This window comes from Podarcis vaucheri (assembly GCF_965113315.1).
Source record: "Podarcis vaucheri genome assembly, chromosome: 1".
Classification (NCBI taxonomy): domain Eukaryota; kingdom Metazoa; phylum Chordata; class Lepidosauria; order Squamata; family Lacertidae; genus Podarcis; species Podarcis vaucheri.
In genome coordinates, this window is record NC_138759.1 from 66,027,769 (window position 1) to 66,047,556 (window position 19,788).

The 19,788-nt window shown below is 41.2% G+C and overlaps 1 protein-coding gene across 1 annotated transcript; it reads left to right on the forward strand.

Annotated features, from left to right (window-relative positions):
• The first annotated feature begins 597 nt into the window (after nucleotides 1–597).
• ARL14EP (ARF like GTPase 14 effector protein) lies at nucleotides 598–13,549 on the forward strand. The gene is made up of 4 exons (XM_082212735.1): nucleotides 598–721; nucleotides 7,503–7,999; nucleotides 9,709–9,839; nucleotides 10,571–13,549. Exons 2-4 carry the CDS (start codon nucleotides 7,577–7,579, stop codon nucleotides 10,797–10,799), a joined length of 783 nt encoding a protein of 260 aa, XP_082068861.1. The 5' UTR covers nucleotides 598–721; nucleotides 7,503–7,576; the 3' UTR covers nucleotides 10,800–13,549.
• Nucleotides 13,550–19,788: the final 6,239 nt, after the last annotated feature.

Here is a 19,788-nt window from a genome sequence, read left to right on the forward strand (position 1 = left end):
GAAACGTGACACGAAGTCGAAGTTGCTATGTTTTCATAGCGCGGGGAAAGGAAGAGGGGAAGTTTGCTGCGCATGCGCCGCTGCTAAATTAGCTGTAACGTTCATTCACTTGACCGGAAAGGGGAAAGAGGACTGTTGAACAAATGTTGTAGAGAACGAAGGTGCACATTTGACGCCTCCACTCTCTCCAAAACAAACCGACCCGAAGGAGCAAGCGCCTGCCAAAAGCTTATTGGAAATACGCTTTGACATGGTAGTTTCAAGTGGCTGGTCTTCTGCTGAGCCATACATAAAGGGCAGAAAAGCGCGACCTTCCTTGTTAGTGTCCCTTACTGACGGAGGAGTGCCCGTCGTGCCGAATTTCTGCCTACGCGGCGGCAAGAGTTCAACGAGCAAAGCTCCGCGCCTCCCAACAAAATAACCGCGTGCTTGGAAGCCTCGGCCAATCTCGGAGAACGCGCTGCGACCACACGGCCCGACTTAACTGAAGGCTGCTTTTACCTTTCTACTCACCTTGCCCCGCACATGGCGGACGCCCTCCAACAAGTGCTTGGGAGCCGGAAGTCGCGATAGGGAATGTGAGCTGCCGCCCTTTCCTCGCGGGCAGCCGTTTCCTTCCGTCGACGCGTCGCTGTTGGGGCCAGTCGGCTTCATGGCGGCCACGGGCGAGGCGAGCGCTGGGGTGGGAGCGGGACAGGGCCGCAGGAGAGCCTATGTGAAGGTAGGCGCCGGAGGAGGAGCGGGGAAGCCATAAAGCTTTTGCAAGGATAATGCTGTTTCCCCACGTGCGCGTGATTTTAACGACACGGGGAACGTTGGGAGTCGCTAATACGCTAGATTTGTTAGCGCTTCTTATCCTGCTGTGCTTTTAATTTGTCGCAGTTATACGCCGCCTTTTGTTCCAAGGAGCTCAAGGCGGGGCACATGGTTCTCCTCCCCCATTTCATCCCCGCAACTACCCCGCGAGGTAGGTCACCCACTGAGCTGCACGGCTGAGCGGGGACTCGAACCCAGGCCTCCCCCCAAGTCATAGACCTGCGCTGTAACCATTGCGCCACACGGGATCTCGAACGGCTTTGAGTTTCTCCCCGCCCCTATTTATTGTTGCCCTCGCAACAATTTTGTGAGGTAGGTTCGGCAGTGAGATGTTACCAGGAATGCACAACTCACGCAGAGAAAGATGCATATACAATAAATATATAAAGATGCATCTACAGTGTGTGTGTGTGTGTGTGTGTGTGTGTGTGTGTAAATGCACGCGTGCGCTTTGAAATAAAAACAAAGTTAAATGCTCTACTGGTTCTTTTTCACACAGAATGTTCCCTGGAACATAACTTCCCCCCCCCCCCTGTTAATTCATAACTTGGAAAATAGCCTTGATTGGGTTCTGTGGTAAATTGGGGAAAGTTAACCAAAGGTAGAGACTGAGGTTATGTAGATGGAACTTGACTGTTTTGACATATCCTCAGTCAGTAAGTTTTCAGACTTGAAGGTAGGCTTGCCACTGTCACATTCAGTTGTTTTTGTGCATTTTCCGCTAGTTTCTCATTTTTCGCAAAACAGACTCTAGCAAAACAGACTCTAGCAATATATACATGTGTGATATTTTGAGTGTGAAAATCACAGGCCCTTTAAATGTATGAAGGAAATACTGTATTGGCCCAAATATAAGCCGCACCTTTAAAATTGGGGGGGGGGATACCCAAATATAAGCCAGTATGTTCCTGACTGCATACTGGGAGGGGGGGTTGGTTGCGTCTGGCTGCCTTTCCCCTTCCTCACTCTCTCCCTTCCCGGCCTTGGGGGAGAGGATGGGGGGCTATGTACAGGCACTGTTTTACCCGCGTTCCTGGCTGCATACCATAAGATTGTGAATATAAGCTGCACTTTAACTTTTCAGGGTCGGAATTTGGGGGGAAGGTGAGGCTTATATTCAGGCCGATACAGTGTATAGTTGTCTAAATCTCTTAGAAAGAGACTGGGCCTTCATTTGAGTAGACAAATGCTTCAAGCTGTTTTAGTCAATTTAGCCACTTCACTTTTGTGGGACTAATATGAGAGCCAGTCTGCATTTGTAGTTCTACTAAATACCACATTTATACATTAGAGATGTGCTAACTATGAATGTGAAAAACTCAGGAAACATTGATACTTCTAAACTGCTTAAAAGCCACCTTGGCAATTAAGCAGTATATAAATTAAATAGTACATTACAGCTCTTTGAGTGTACATTTGGTCGCAAACCCAGTTTTGTGCCATGCGGCCTGTAGCTTTGTGGAGATGATAGGAAAATCATCCAAACAGGCCTGTCCCTTGTGTTGAGGAGCCTATTTTTCTTCCTCGCCTACACCATTACATTTTCATAGCGATTGAACTACTGATACCAGACCAGGACTAGTGCCACAGTAATTTAAAGCACTCTGGCTGCAGTACAAAAAGCAAAAATCTGTATGCAGCTATATGTTCTATTAGGATTGCCTCTTTGTGTTATAAATTCATGTGCTTTATATGCTTTTTGTATTTTGTAAAACTTTTTGTATATGTAATATCTGCTTTGCTTTAATATGTGTTGTAGCACGTTTGCCATAATTGCTGGCTTCTAGGTTACCTTTAGGCATATGACCAGAGGTACAATCAGTAATCAGTGGAGAGCTTCTCCCTTCTTTCCCCTTTTCTTGGTGTCTTATGATCGCCTGGTTCAGAGCTGTTTGCAGGCGTTTTCCTTTCTTCTTCTGAGCATTCTCTCAATTCTACTGCATTCTCTAAATGTGACCTTGCTAGGGTCCAGGTGATGGGTTTATACATATTTGAACAGTGCTTTGTTACTGCTGATTATTGTACCAGCCAGTAGCAGTATGTTAAAAGTACCTCTGAGCACATTCAGAGTCTGTTTCTCTTTCTGCTGAACAAGTGCAGTTTGCCTCAAGAATGAAAGAAAAGCTTATAGGGCAGGTGACATAAACTGTTTGGGCCCTGCGCTTCTTTCTTATAAGAAACTGAATGCTGCTGCTACCTCCATTACAACTATACAGTGTAGAACTAAATAACGTAACCTCCCTCACACAAAAATTCCACTCTCGATACATGGTGCCAGCAAGTCAGCAATGCTGTCTTCCAAGATAATATCCCCAGTAGAGCAGGTGGGAAACCTGTGACCCCTCCAAGTCTTGTTGAACTGTAACTTCCATCTTCTGTAACTACTACTACTATATTAGTTTATGCTCCGCCTTTTTCCCATGACGGGCTCACAGATAAAATAAGAACAACTAAAAATGGGGGGTGGGGTCATTAAAAAATTAAACATTAATAGAACTAAAACTATGGATGGGCAATCGCAGACAATCACAACAAAAACAGTGTGGTACCCATCTCCTCCATCTCCTCATTACAAACTGTCAGTTTTCAAAAGCATGCTGAAACAAGAAGGTGTCTGGCAGGAGGACTCCTAAGAGAGAACCAGTCTAACTTCTCTTGGGAGGGAGTTCAAACTCTGAGAACAGCCACCGAAAAGGCCCTGGCTAGGGCTGATAGGTATTGTAGTCCAGCAACATACTGAAGGCCACAGGTTATTCATGCCCTGCTGTGTAGGGATTAAGCAGACCCATTCAGTCTCATCCTCTATCCCCACCCCTTATCCATATTTTATTTTGCAACTTGTATTCAATGTTCCATGGCTCTTAAGTCCTCATTAGGCTGAGTGGGTTAGAATTGTTCCCTTTGGGGTTTTTTGTTTTGTTTTTTAATGTTTTGCTTGACTCCTTTGCTGTTGGCCTTTTCACTTCTGTGACACTCCCATGTGCTGAATTTCTGAAGTGGAGAGCCTTTTCTACTTATGTAGGCTCCTCATGTAATATAGAACTCTAATCTCCCATGGTTGATAAATGTGCAGAGGAAAAAAACTCCTGAGTAGTTACTATATGTCTGATTCTTGGTTCATTAAACTCCTTCCCCCCTCTCAGTCTGCTATCAACAGTCTGTAATTCTAGGAATTGTCAGGCCATTTTGCAGTATATTTTTCTTAGTGTTGAAATGTATATACTTGCTTGGGGAGATTCCCTTGAGTATGTAGAAACAACTGATTTTTATTTATTTATTTATTTTGATGGCCCAGTTGTGCTCCTAAACACATAGGTATTTGATGACTTGTGCTCACTATTGGAACAAGTGGGAGCTGCAACAAAAGGTTGCAGTGTAAAGCTAGCCAGTCAAGTCCTGTTCCAAGATGCTCATGTGAAAGCTCAAATATAATGCAGAACTTAAAGCAGTTGCGGAAAAGGATTAAAAACTGTATCAACTGCCATGTGAATGCAGCCTTAGTCAGTGGATGCATTGAGCAGTTTAGCATCCTGACCCAGCCTCCTGCTTCCCAACGCACTCACTCTTCAACATGTATCGTAAACTAATTTAATTTAATTTTGTTTTTATTTAAATTCTGTTTTTCCATCAAAAGGACCTTCAGTCAGCCTCACTAAAAATAATACAATTACATACTGCATCATAAAAAAAATTTCAAAGTAGTCAATAGCAGTGCATTTGAAAGAAATATATCCCATTTATAGCAGCAGAAAATATGACTCTTAATATATTCAACATCCATAAAGCCTGCCAGAAGAGAATGGTCTGGCCACCTATAAAAATATTTCATTGAGCTAGTGAGAATTTTTCCAAGCATCATCATCCCAAGTGCCTTGCTAAAAGTTGTCGCTTGACTGCTCATTTTCCCTGCAGCTCACTTCCCTTGTCTCTGCTGGCACTCATTCCTCTTTGCTCCACAGTGAAACTCCTATGCTCCAGAGATCATGGGTGCAATTTGACAGTTACATTATTTTTCTAGCTGTGATCTCCCTATTTTCCAAGGCAAAGATAGCTAGACTAGTACTGTGGAGGGTGAAAGGGAGGAGGCAGCTGTGCTGGGCAGGGTGCAGAAGTAAGTTTGCTACAATTTGCAATTTGGTTAGTTTCATAGGAATAACTGCCAGGAAAGTTGACATGTGACAAATAGCATCTGTCACCTTAGAGCTAATTCCTACAAATGCTTCAGCATTTATATGATCCCAAAGTGGTCAAAAGAATACCCATGCACAATAAAGAATCTGAACCCTTTTGGTATTGTGTGCTAATGCACACTCGCCTGAGCCTTTCAATTGTGTTGAAGCATTTGTGGAGTTTGTTCCACCCTGGTTTTGCCTTGGGTGGTTGATGAAGACCACATGATGCCATGCTAAAGAACACTGAAGAACTCAAACACAGAAGAATCTGTCCATTAAAAATGGAATTGTAGAAGTGTAGAATTACAAGCCTGTTCTCCAGAATGGAAAACGTAATCCTGAATTTGCTGATATTTCTCCTCCTACTCTTTCATCTTGTTACCCTGTCCTGCTGCTGATGGTGTAGTGCCTTCTCCCTTTTAAAAAATTCTTTCTGTAAACACCAGCAGTTGTTGCTTGCTTGCTTTCTAGCAGCACCTGCCATGGTTTTAATGAGCATTTCATAGGGCATCAGCAGTTTAGCTTAGTTCCACGCCAACAGCAAATTAATGTAATATTCTTGCCATCTTCTGTTCTTACTAAAATTTGCTGCTATCCTATCTTTCTTTAAATGTGAGCAAAACTGAAGCACCAGATGTTGCAGCATTCATCATGGTAAAATATTGCCAGTAACAACATTACTCAAATCTTGATCCTGTCATTTTAAGCAGGGTCTGACAGCAGAAAACAGCTTTGTACATCTGTTTCTCTATCCCAAATGGGACGAGGTCTTCAAACTAGTAAGATAATTTTTTGAAAACAAGCAATGTTCTATTGGAATTTGTGGTGAATTTGTGGGAACTTAAACATACCATTAAAAGCCTAAGTTCAGTGTTTAGCTGCAGAAGTGAAATGCTTGCGCACCCATAATGCAAATGCTTGCAGAGGTGGGAACATGTTGCTCCCTGTGACATGTTGCTGCAAAGGCTTGAGCCTGAAAAGAGAATGCAAAATGCAATATTTATTAAGAAGTAAGACAAGAAAAATGATAGTGTCTCCAGCTGAAGCATCCGGGACTTTTGAGAGCAATTCCGTCATGCCCTCTTGAAAAATCTGCCCTAGAAGATCAGGAGGCATTCAGTGCAGTGTGAGAGGCTGCAGCCTGAAGAGAAATTTGGTACAGACCATGTGCATAATAAGCACAGTGTTCTTTGAATTTTGGCCTCTGAAATTAGTTGAAACAAATGCCATATCTGTGCCAATACTAGAAGATGTCTTAAAAATGATCCTAGTTCTGAGTAAAATCTCAGTTTGGCCTTTTGAAAAACTAGTTCGAACCATGGATGGACACATGCACATGTATGACTCATGGAGATGGAAAACAGCAGGGGATTTTAATTTTTTTTATTTTTTTTGCTGCTCTGATTTGGAGCTTGTCTGCAAAATTTAGATATCTGCAATGTTTCTTCTTGCTTAATAGCTTCTGCATATATGCTTTGCTTCCGTCATTCTCCTTGCAAATTACTGGCTTTTCCTTCCGCTTGAATATGAACTGCATTAGAAAATCTTCATAAAAACTTACTTTAGGATGCTTCCCTCCTCCTCAATTAAAATAGGTAATGGATGTGGTATGAAGGTGCATCTCTAATGTGGGAATACTCCTGTGTGTATCTTCCTAGCATAGTCAGAATAGCGTGTATGAGATGCCTCGTACAAAGACCCATGTTCCAACTTCTTCTATCTACAAATCTTAAATTTTACACAGGGAGATTTCAAGAGATGGGCTTGAGAATACTTTCCCAAGGACATCTACTAGACTACTACTATCAGTATAATTTTTATGTTTAAATCATGCCCTGAGGTTTTGAAAACATTAAGATTGTTGCATCAGATCTGTTAGTAGACCCTAGGTAGAACCTTGATTTTTGAATTTTTAAACAACTTGACATTTTTTGGTTTTGGACAAATGAAGTTGAACTTATTTTCTGGAAAGCTCTGGATTCATAATGCCAACAGTCACACTAATACAGATAACTGTTATTGGTTTGGCAGTCTTACCAGTGAGCAGCCTTTGAGGAAGTCAGTGCCACTGTAGCTCTTAAAGTACCCTTTCATTGGCAAGGGACGCCAGTCCATCTGGCTTAACTCTCAACTAGGCTAAGCTTCCTTCCGTATCCACTTATTGAGGCTAGTACAGACTTGTCCTAGCCACTTGCATTCCTTTGGTCTCCATATCAAAAACTTCTTAAGTGGTATGGCAGTTGCATTGACATGCCTACTCCTATCATGGAAGCTGCTGTACTCTGGATGCCAGTTTTTACCCATATTAATGCATTCTGGTGGCAGAGGTTTTGTACAAAATCTTATGGCTGCCTACAAATCATAAGACAAAGGCAAAAGTTGCCTGCACAATCGGCTGCATTGTATAGTTCAGCTGAATCCTTGAAGATCCATATTAGGTTTGCTTTTATTTTTGGTCTAGTTGAAAGTAAAGGTATGCAGCATGAATCTCATTTCCTTCACTGCTTTCTCCAGGCTAATCGTAACAGCTGCTAAGGACGACAAAGACAAACTGTAGACAATCAAATATATTGTACTGGTCAAGTAAAATGGATCCATGTTCAGTAGGAAATCAGCTGCAAGCTAGCAGCGATTGCCATAAAACATACTTTACCTGTCACACTGGATTCAAGACTAAACAAGAACTATCATCAACTGATCTGTTACTCCTTCAGCTTAGGACTGGGATAACACTTTCAGAGAACGATACAATCTGCTTCCATCATGCTAAAGTTTACCTTGATAGGTATGAAGACTTGCAAAAGTCATGCTGTGATCCTTTTAATATGCACAAAAAGCTTTCAAGGAAAAACTTGCATGCAATTGACATAGACGATGCAACTGTTCTAAGTGCCAAGTTTGGACGGCAGTTTATACCTGGCTGGAAACTTTGTCAAAAATGTACACAGATAATAAATGGAAGTGCAGAGGTTGATTCTGAAGACCGTCAACGAAGGAGACTTGATTCAGACGTATGTATATGGGATAATTTTTTTCACCTATCTGTTGGACTTAGGCTTCAATCTTATGCACACTTACCTGAGAGCAAGCCCCAGTGAAAATGCTGTTCCTTAATTCTAAGTAATTGTGCCTGTGGGTTAGGCTGTACTTAACATAGAGCATCACTAAGATAAGTAAAGGAAAAGGGACCCCTGACCATTAGGTCCAGTCGTGGCCGACTCTGGGGTTGCGGCGCTCATCTCGCTTTATTGGCCGAGGGAGTCTGCGTACAGCTTCCGGGTCATGTCGCCAGCATGACTAAACTGCTTCTGGCGAACCAGAGCAGCGCACGGAAACACCGTTTACCTTCCTGCTGGAGCAGTACCTATTTATCTACTTGCACTTTGATGTGCTTTTGAACTGCTAGGTTGGCAGGAGCAGGGACCGAGCAACAGGAGCTCACCCCGTCACGGAGATTCGAACTGCCGACCTTCTGATCGGCAAGTCCTGGGCTCAGTGGTTTAACCCACAGCGCCACCCACGTCCCTCCATCACTAAGATAGCTATTATTAATTAATTAATTAATTAACCCTCAGGTACTAATGGTATGCTAAATGCTGTGCAATTTCCACATGTGTGGTCATCACTTGATAAGTGCAACATGAAGAATTATGTGAAACAGCCATCGTTAATCAAAACTTAACAAAAGGCACTCTGATATAACTTCACGTAATCTCAAATGTAGTAACTGGCAATAGAGCATTAATACATCTAGCTGCAGTTCCTCACATGTTATATTATGAATATATGTATGAATGTGCCCTAAGCAAGTCTAACGTGATTAATGTGGAAGAGAGCAGGGCTTGACACTAGAATGGTGAAACTGAGTAGAAGTGGATTAATTCATAGACATGTATAAAAGATGGAACTACAGCAGTCTTTGGGGAACAATGAGGTCTAATCTACACATACAACAGAGCAAAGTGTAGGAGTTCTGATGGGATTGAATTGATATCATTCTTCTCCCTTAGAACTTATTTCATCACTTGATGGGGGGGTATCTATTCCTAGCAATAAAAAGCAGCATGATGGAAGATGTACTTTGAAATGGAAGTTATTCTCCAGTCTTTGTCTAATGAAAACATACAGCAGTTAATTTTTTAAAAGGTGAGGTCAAGAGTGAACTGAAAATATGTCCTGTTTAATTATTAAAGTAGGCTTTCACTATTTCTGTTTCCATTAATTTGCACCATTAGATATATACTCATATCCCACTTACCTGCTCCACAAGAAATTGCCTTTGCTTTTTTACTTTACTTCCTAGTGTTACTGTCCGTTTAGAGAAACCTTATGAGTGGTCAGGTGGCTAAGATGTCATAAAATTAAAATACGTGTGTTGGGGGAGAGGGATGCTTTGTGCCACAGCATACAGCAACCACTTGTTCACATTTTTTGTATTAACCTGTAATAATCTTCCTTGACCAAGAGCAATTGCTGGTGGATACCCTGTTCATGTAGACAGGGATTGAGGGCATCTCAACCTTATCCCCCTTCATATTCATGAACTGAGCATTTGAAGGCAATGACACACAACAGAAAGGTTTTTTTACATTTGGCCCCAGCTTTGAGCCTCTTTTTATCTAAGAAGTGACAGCATTCTAAGTTGATTAGCAAGCCTCTGGCAATGTATGCATTAAGCTTTGCATTAATAGTTCCAATGAAATTGTCTGTATCTGTTCAGGGACGTACAGCTAAGGCCTTGAAGTCCTTACAGTTTGCTAATCCAGGACGACATTCTGAATTTGCTCCAGAAGCAAACAAAAGGGAAAAAAGAAGGCTGCAGACAAAAAGCACATCCAACAATTCAGACAGGTGAGCTCTTTCCCTCCTATGATTACACTTATCCTTGCTTTCACGCCCTTGGGGGAAAGTCTTTATTTGCATCTGGACCATGCTTCAAGTCTGCTTAAGTAGATAGAATCTCTTTTCATTCAAGTGCATAGAAATGGTGTGATAAAAATCCATTGTAAGGCATGGAAAAAACCTTGAAGAATAAAGAATTGCCACACAATAATGCTTTTGGGGCATCTGAATTAATCCACAGAATAGCTAAAAGGTGACTGATCCTGCCTTTTCTGTTCCAAAGTGGTTCTGAACAAATCAATTCTGTACTGAAGCAGGAAGGTGAATGTTCATTAGAGTTGTCCACAGCATCAGTAGACTCCTTTCAGATATAACATGTGATCACACCTTAGATAGTAATGGTGCCCTTCCCCAAAATTAATGAACCCTAAAACATTCTGTCCACAGTTGCAAAGGGAAAGAGAAGGGAAACAAAATTGCATAGCCTATGGACAGATATGACAAGCTGTTGCATGGACAGACTCTGTCAACATGTTTCTATATGTAATGGTGCCTCCCTAGAACCTAAACTTGCCCGAAATTTATTGGCAGTCTCTGTGGCTAATGTATTGTATGGCTTTTGATTCTTGGCATAATATTAGCCAGAGCAAATTCACCTAGATTTAAACTGAATTGCCAGTGACTTAAAATGGAGTCCAGTGTTATAGACTGCTGTTAATTCTGCTTTCTCTCTCCTCCAGGCAACTCATACCAGCAAAGAGCAAAGTATACGATAGCCAAGGACTTCTGCTTTATAGTGGGATAGACCTCTGTGACTGTCTTGATGAAGATTGCCTAGGATGTTTCTATGCTTGTCCCAAGTGTGACTCCAGCAAGTGTGGACCTGAATGCCGCTGTGATCGCAAGTGGCTATATGAGCAAATTGAGATAGAAGGAGGAGAAATTATAAGGAATAAGCAAGCGGTATAGCTTACACATTGAATTCAAGTAATGAGCGTACATGCCAAAGGTTTTCACTTACAAAAATGCATAAACTTTGTTCAGATTTCCAGTTAGCGTTTGAAGTGGTATATGAAAGTTGTGGCTCAGAGTTAATTTCCCCTTTTTGGCACCCTTACAAAAAAGATAATCTAGAACCTTATTAATGGGCAAGTGGATTAATCGGAACAGTATTGTGCATTTTGCACCATGTACTCTGTAGAAAAGATGCATTGCCCAAGCGCCTCCCCTCTTTTCACCTGGGAGTGTTGCCCATTTCAGAAATGTGACCACTGATTTCATCACTTTAATTGCTAGAAGCCATGAGCAGTATTAGCACATAGTAGATTTGTGATTTGATAACGATGTTGCATGGTGGGTAGAAGATATTAATGACAGATAAAAGGCTTTTTGAGAAGATGGTACCACTTCAAAGAAAAGTATTGGACCGCTTTGAAATATTTCTGTGTTTTTGTTTTTAATCTGAATACAAATCTGTCTTGTGTTTTCAACAGTATTTCACTGATGAGGAGAAAATAATAAACCAAAGATATCATTTCTCAGGTAGCATTTCCATTATGGGTTTGTTATTTGAGAACTATATATTTGAGTCTCTAGGCAGTTGGACAGAATTTCTAGGATGAATGACAACACAGTCCCATTTAGCCTTTAAGAATATGTGCAAGTTAATTATTTGAATTTGGACATTAGGAGCACAAATGGGGAACCAGGAGTAATGTGTTTTATATTGCAATCACCGATGCTCTGCATAAGAATATGTTCAGAATTTATTTTCAGCAGCAATTAAAAGGCTGCATTTTCTTGCAGGGCCATTTTCATAGTTTTGACCCCATATGCAATAAGGAATTTTATCTGTGTAAATAAAACTTGTCCTCGAGGATGGATGACTTTCTATTTGAAATGATGGTTAGGTGGTAAAATGTGTAAGACTTAAAAAGTTCCTGTTAAGTATTATCCTAGGAGTTTTGTTTGACTCCGCCTATGTTCAGAAATTTCTCCTGTTACCTGTACTGTCCTAGGAAGGCAAATTGTGTCATGCAAAGCAAGAAAGCTGCATAGGAGCTGGTGGATGTTTGTCCCTAAATTCAGGAGGAGATGGAATTGAATCCAGAGCCCTGAACCTGGAGTTCCATGACTGCTCCGATGGGGCCACGTGGAGCTACTCCCTTATTTGACATATAAATGTTTATTGAGGGGCCATGAGGTCTGAGAACATTGGAGTATATCCAAGGAGCCTCTGGATTAAGTCAATTGCGTCTTTACAGTATTTGTATGCGTGCATTCATTTAGATATGTATAGAAACCATTTCATTATCAATTATGATTGCATTTTTTTACAATTTGCAAATGTCTGTACTTTAAAAGACTTAAGATTACACCTTTGCTGGGGCTGCATTATATCTGACTAAATTGGGCATTAGCAAATCATCTTGTAAAGAGAAACCCGCAGTAGGAATGGTTATTAAATTTAAAATTGCTTCACTTGGTATCTTTTTTTCAAAAAAAGCATTTTTCTATCTAAATCAACTCCAAAGCCTCAGTATGCAGATAGCTTTATTGGGACCAACCAAAATGTCACACAGTCATTTTCATCGGTCTTAATAAAAGTATTCCCATACTGTGGTTTTGGGCTCCCCCCCCCCCTATTGTATGAATCAATACAGATTTAATATTTTTTTAAATCCTGTAAAATAACTTTAGACTACTATGTGCAACTTTGCTTGACTTGATTGATTTCATATGTTATGTAGTAAAGTTCTTACAGCTATGTACAGAAAACTAGCCATCACCTAAAACTGTTTTTAGAGCCTGCCTAACTGCTGGCAAGTTATTTGAACAGATGGATTTTTTTACTCTCCCTGAAAAGTGGCATTCTGCAAAGCTTACAATAAAATAAAAGTACTTAAAGGGAAAAGTTTGGCACCTGCACAATAAGATACATATATATGGTTTTATCCAAAGCTGTCCAGGTACGAGCAGAACAGACTTCTAATCATGCAATCAGAACTTCGCTCTTGCAGGCTCTCAAAATCTGCTCTGTGGGGTTGAGGAACCCCCGAGCAAATTTGTGGAATTGTAGAAAGGTGCAGAGGAAGAAGACATTATGCTGCATGAGCTCACTATCAGTTTTAAAATTTGGATACTGGCAGATAAGTAGCTGCAAGTCACATTGCAGCATGCTGGAATATGAAATCCTCTTGAACTTAAATTTCTTAGTGTTGACATCTACTGGCACTAACATAATGTGAAGCAGCAATGCAAATATTGTGTTTGTCTAATTTCTTCAACAAAAAATTGATCAAATTTACCCTCAAATGTTTAGACGTGTGTCTCAGCGACTAATCTATTATAAAATGTTATACAGTGTAATGGCTAGTATGTATTGGTAATATATTTTTCTTTTCATTTTGATACAGGTATGTATTGGTAATCTACTCCAGATATTAACATTAATTAAACAGAGGTTTCAATTCTGTGCACAGATACTTTGATCAATTCCATGAATACTAACAGTATGTACTGCATGCTGAAGTGATTAGTTATGCATAAAAACTTACTCCACTTACACTGAAACATTACTACTAGTACTAGACAGCTGCAAACGAAGATACACTATTGAGTAAATATCAGGTATTTTCTTTGTCAACTCACTTCTGAAGATTCCTATATTTCTTATCATTTATCAAATCCTGTTAATAAATACATTTATTTGAGCCACATATTTAGTTCTATTATTCTTCTTTTTAAAGTTCATCCAGATAATGAAGAGTAAATATCTGAATACCTCTACTTTCTGTTAATTTACTTAGCCCAAACTTATTACAAAACAGAGGACTACTACTCATTCATTTTGTTTGTATGCCGCTTTTCCACCCCAAAAAAAAAAAAATGCTCAAAGTGGCTCACAAAAAAGGAATGTATTTCAAACAGACACTACAAAAACAATTTAATAACAGCATAGCAAAATAACATAGTAACAGTTGCATAATAACAGCAAAATAATAACATGAAGAAACCACATTTCAATGCTATAAATATAACAAGATGACTTAAGCAACACAGCATCCAAAAGCAAAATTAACAAGGGGGCTTCACAGTTTTCCCTTAACTCTAGAAATACTCCTCCCATGATATTACTCATCACCTTATTCTCTTGAACTTTGTGCCACCTGTACAGTTAAAGAGACATGTGTTGTTTAGTCATGTCCGACTTCGTGACCCCATGGACCAGAGCACTCCTGTCTTCCACCGCCTCCCGCAGTTTGGTCAGACTCATGTTTGTAGCTTCAAGAACACTGTCCAACCATCTCATCCTCTGCCGTCCCCTTCTCCTAGTGCCCTCCATCTTTCCCAACATCAGGGTCTTTTCCAGGGAGTCTTCTCTTCTCATGAGGTGGCCAAAGTATTGGAGCCTCAGCTTCAGGATCTGTCCTTCCAGTGAGCACTCAGGGCTGATTTCCTTCAGAATGGATAGGTTTGATCTTCTTGCAGTCCATGGGACTCTCAAGAGTCTCCTCCAGCACCATAACTCAAAAGCATCAATTATTCGGCGATCAGCCTTTATGGTCCAGCTCTCGCTTCCATACATCACTACTGGGAAGACCATGTAGCTGCCTTATTATCAGAAAGTCTGAGGTTAATAGATTTAAGTGCCCTCATAGTGCTAGAATAAATGAGGTTCTTCCCCATATAGAAGGGTGACTTGCACCAGGGAGCGTGGGCAGTCTGTCATTAGATGGCGTCAGATTCCTATAATACAAAATTTTGTATTACATGGCTGTGCTGATATTTTCCTAGGCAATGACATGCAAAACAATAATAACAACACACATTTCCTACCCTTTTACAAACCTGAGGCATGAAGCAAAATGTACATACAGTGGAAAAGTTTATACAGATACCGGTGTGTATGCAAGAGGGGTACACTTGGGAGAGAAGAAAAATGTACATGTCTGGGGTGTGTGTGTATGTGTATGTGTTGTCTCTGAGCAGTAAGAGGAGGGGCTATCAACGTGTGGCTTCTGTTTATGTGTCATCTATGAAGGAAGGGAAAAATGTATATGTGAAGTGGGGGGTGAGAGATGCATATGTACCTGTAGTTTGTGTGCAGGGAGTGCGTGCATGTGTGCAAGGGGGGGCACCTGGTATATTTTTCCTGTGACTGGGGAATGTGCCTTGTTATTAGACAGCAACAGCATCACTGATGGGAGGGAGTCTATATTGTGTGATCTCCACAGTTAGGATCAGCAGGACATCCTTTGAGAAGCCGGAGTTTTTCCAGGGGAGAAGAAGCAATTACTGTACTGTCTTAAAATTTGTAATGTGCCCGCTAGTCCAAAAAAGGCTGATAACCACTGGTTTACAGAAGCAATTCATTTTCAAACCATAGCTTATGAAGTGGCTTGTTTTTATAAACCACAGTGAAGATTAGCCACAGTCTAGGGTTCTTAATTTTGAAACTGAAGCTTCGGATCTCTTCACCCTGACAGTGGGAGAGAGCAGTGAGTTCAAGGCTTGTGTATGTAGCAAACCAAACATTGCCAATGTTTATGTCTGACCATTTGAGCCATATTAGGCTCTATACCATTGCCCTGAATAGAGCTGTGAACAATATTAGGCTATATCTTCACAAAATTGTCCTAAATATCTGAGATGGTGTCCTCGAAAGATGAGTTTAATATGAATGGGCATTATAATTTTACAGGTGTTGATTTTGTTCTGTTTTATGGTGAACTTTGCTAGAGATTTCTTGCCATCTTGGGCCTCAGGAGGAAGAAAGGAGGCAGTGTTACCTAAAACCCCTAAACACAGTTGGATTTACTTCTGAGTAAGCATGCATAGGATAGCACCATAAGGCACTTTCTGTTGGATCAATTTATGCGGGTAAAAGAGTAGGCAGAAAAAATACAAAAGGTGTAGCTAATTAGAGTTGCTGAAATTTGAACCTAGGCACTAAGTTTATTAACTGCAAATATTTCACTTAATGGACTGAAAACTGACAAAACAGTTTCTAGGATGCTAATTGACTAAGGAGCTGTTTTTCCCACCATATTCTTACAGTTTTTAGGTAATTGCCAAGGGGGGGAATCTATTTACACATGAATGTGGGAACCAAATGAGTTGTGTATTGTACAGTCCCTCAGCTATTGGCTTGTGTAATTAATAATAATTGTAAAGAACAATATTCTTCCCTTCGACATAAATGCGAACCACTGCCTATCTTTTTGGTGTGGGTTTTTTTTTTTTTTTTCCTTTCCCAATCAAATTCTCAAGTCCTGTGGTTGGTCTTTTCAGTCTGTTGGCCTTTCAGACTCATGAAATGTAATTACTGTTAACGCCACGAAAAGCTAGGCCTGCCGATTGAGTCAGCTTTTATCTCTGCATTTCAAATGTATCCCAAGACTGACCTTCAACCTTTCTCACCGCAGAAACCTGGAACTGGGAGAACAAAGGCTCCCTGTTTTAGTGAAGTTCATGCCATTTTATCATGTGGATATATTTTTATACAGGAGCAGGCTGGAGGTCGTCAGTCTCATTTTTACTTATGCCCTTAGCACAATTTGAATCCAGTTTCCTGAGGTGAAGGTTAAGCAGCATATACACAAAGCTTTGGGAAATGGTAAACCTCAAAAGATGCAGCCCCCTAATGGTGGAGAACACTCCGGCAGTTGGGAGCACTGAGCAGTCGATGTTCCAGATCACATAGAAACCAGGGCCACATCTGCACCAGATATTTAAACCACTATTATACCACTTTGACATTCATGGCCCTTCCGCAAAGGATCCTGGGATCTGTGGTTCATTAAGGATGCCAAGAGTTGTTAGAAGACCCCTGTTCCTCTCAAAGAGCTATAGTTCCCAGGGGAGTTCTCCAGGGAGAGGGCTTGATTGTTAAACCACCCTGGAAATGGCAACTGATGCATTCACAGCAAAAACACAATTATGTGGTCTCCCAGAGAAGAGATTGCAGGCGCTTTACTGCTACAGTGGACGCCCTAGTTACGTACCGCTCTGGATACGTAACTTTGGGGTTACGAACGCAGCAAAGCCGCATGCGCAGAAGCGCTCAATCGCGCCATGCGCAGAAGTGGTGCCTCTGCCTACAGATTTTTTGGGTTGCGGATGGACTCCTGGAACGAATTTAATTCGTATCCGGAGGGTCCACTGTACTCTGATCCTCCTGCAGCTGTGAAATAAGGGAGCTAAGCCATGGTTTAGTTTAGCATGTTATCTGAACCTGGGCTTGTCATCAGTCTCCTGAAAAAAACCTGCAAGCGATAAGCCATAGAATGATTCCTGGCTACAGATCTGAAGCAAGTGAAACGAGCCTGGGTTCAGACAATCTGCTAAGCCAAACCATGGCTTGCCTCACAACAGCAGCTTTGGAGAAAGAGCAAAACGGTCCCTATTCCTTCAGGAACATGCATGCTTTTAGGTTTCTGCTAAGTCATGGTTTGGTTTAGCAGCATGTGCAAAACTGGGTCAGTTGTATCTCTACCAGTCCCATTCCTATAATCCATCTGTTGTGGAGCCAGTAAGTTACTGCTGACCCTTTTCCTATTTGAAATGAGCTTTAATGACTTTTGTAGAGTTTCTTATTTTTACAACTTCTTTATTACAAAGCCCACAGTTCTGCTGTATATGCCATCCCTCTTTCACCTTGTGAAAATAGCTTTGCCTTAATTCACATAAGTGAACTCTCTCAATGATTCCTGTTCATCAGACAGTTTTAAAAGTTTGACTTTCTCTTTAAACTGACTGATCATGTTGGGAAATGACTTTATCGATTAAGATTATTTAAAAGATATAACTTCATTTATATACCTGCATATAACCAGATCAGAGGTTAAAAGCATCTATAATTAAAAATATTGTATTAACAGTAAAGAAATGCAGTCATCTTTAAAATAATATGGCTACTAAATTTCTTTTACATACTATTATTGCAAACAATACCCACAAGAACTCTGGGTTTGAAAAAGGAAAGGAGTCCAAAAGAGTTGGGAAGTTTCTTTTTTGGTTTCGCTTTCACATTTCATAATTTCTAGATAGCAAACTATTGAAAAGTGTTCCATAAATAATTCCTGAAGTATGATTTACATTTGCTCCTGCCTCTAAATTTCTTTGAACATGCATTATTGGGGCTAGGCATTTGTCCTATGGTTCTGACACAAGTTGTGCATCCATAGAAGTGACCAGAGGAGGGATGACCACTGGGAGGAGCGCAGAGAGAAAGAAGCACCATATTACATCCGCAGCAGCACAACCATATACCTTCATCTGACCATATCAGTCTCTACAGCCACAACAGGCACTGTAATTTTCCAACAGCTGAAAGGCGCACTCCTCCATTGTCTGCTGAGACAGACAGGTGCTGACCACTGTATTTTTCGCTCTATGACGCACTTTTTACCCTCCGAAAATTAAAGGGAAAAGTGTGTGTCTTATGGAGCGAATGCAGGTTCCCTGGCTTCAGGGATAGCCGCCCGAAGCCTCCGGAGCGCAGTGGGAGCTCCCACTGCGCTCCGGAGGCTTCACGTTGCTTTCGCTGAAGCCAGGAGAGCAAGAGGGATCGGTGCGCACTGATCCCTCTTGCTCTCCTGGCTTCGCTTCGCTGGAGAGGCACTGCGCAGCTTTCCCTCTCTGCGCAGCGCCCCTTCAGCGAAGCAGGAGGAAAAATGGAAGGGGCTCCGTTTCTCCTGCTGCTTCGCTGAAGAGAGGGAGGGATTTTTTTTTCTTGTTCTCCCCCTCTAAAAGCAGGATGAGTCTTGAAGAGACTTTGGCTACTACAGTGGTACCTCGGGTTATGAACTTAATCCGTTCCGGAGGTCCGTTCTCAAACCAAAGCGTTCTTAAACCGAGGCACGCACTTTCCCTAATGAGGCCTCCAGCCGCCGGTGTTCGGCTTCCAGGGCAAAGTTCGCTAACCGGAACACCTACTTCCGGTTTTGCGGAGTTCATCGTCCGAAGCATTCATTAACAGGGCTGTTCGTGGACCGAGGTACCACTGTATTGGCCAGGCTGCCAAGTTCTGGAGCCCACCAGTCTAGGGAAGCCTTAAAGGTGGGAGGCCTAGGCAGCCTGTGGAGAGACGGCTTGGGACAAGGTGTGGTCCAGAGGAATGAAAGCCAAAGCCCATTGGTAGCGCATTACAAACTCAGGGGCAGAGCGTCTGCTTTGTCTACGAAAGCTCCAAGATTCAGTCCCTGGCATCTCCGGGTACAGCTAGGAGTGCTGGAAATCCTGTAGACAATACTGAACAAGATGGGCCAATGCTCTAACTCAATTTAAGGCATCTTCCTATGTTCCTAAGACTGGAATCCTAACTTCATTTACTTGGAAGTAACCCCCATTGAATTCAGTGGGAATTACTTCTGAGTAGACATGCTTAGCCTTAATCAGGAAAGAAAATGGGCAGGATGAAGAGGGGCAAATGGGGATGAGAGAGACTGAAGGCTTTCCATATTAATTTTAAATAACCAGCAAAAGCTTTGACTGAAGGCTTCTAGTTTGATAGAATTAAAAATAATTAAACTGCTAATTTTAATCTTTTTTTGTTAGTTCAACTGAAACTGTGTTTTTGGATGAATATCGTAGAATAGATTATCCTAAAGGTTTTATGAAAAAACTACACTATTAAATCCAGCAGAGGGCATCACTTTACTACAAACATAAACTGTAGCATTTTGAAAACTAGTTTAATATTAGCTTCCTGGAGGTTTTTTTTTTATTAAAAAAATGCCCACTTGGACTTCTGATGATTACAGAGATTCACACTAGGAGTTCACAATGTCCAACTGAGCAATAAATCAGGAAATGAGATTAAATTCATACAACCAAAGCTATAAGGTCAGGAACATTTTAAATAAATGTTAAGGATAAAGTCAATATTCTAATCATAAAATAAGTAAATCATTTATATCTGCTTCTTTCTGTTGCTCCGTGTGCTTTGTATGTT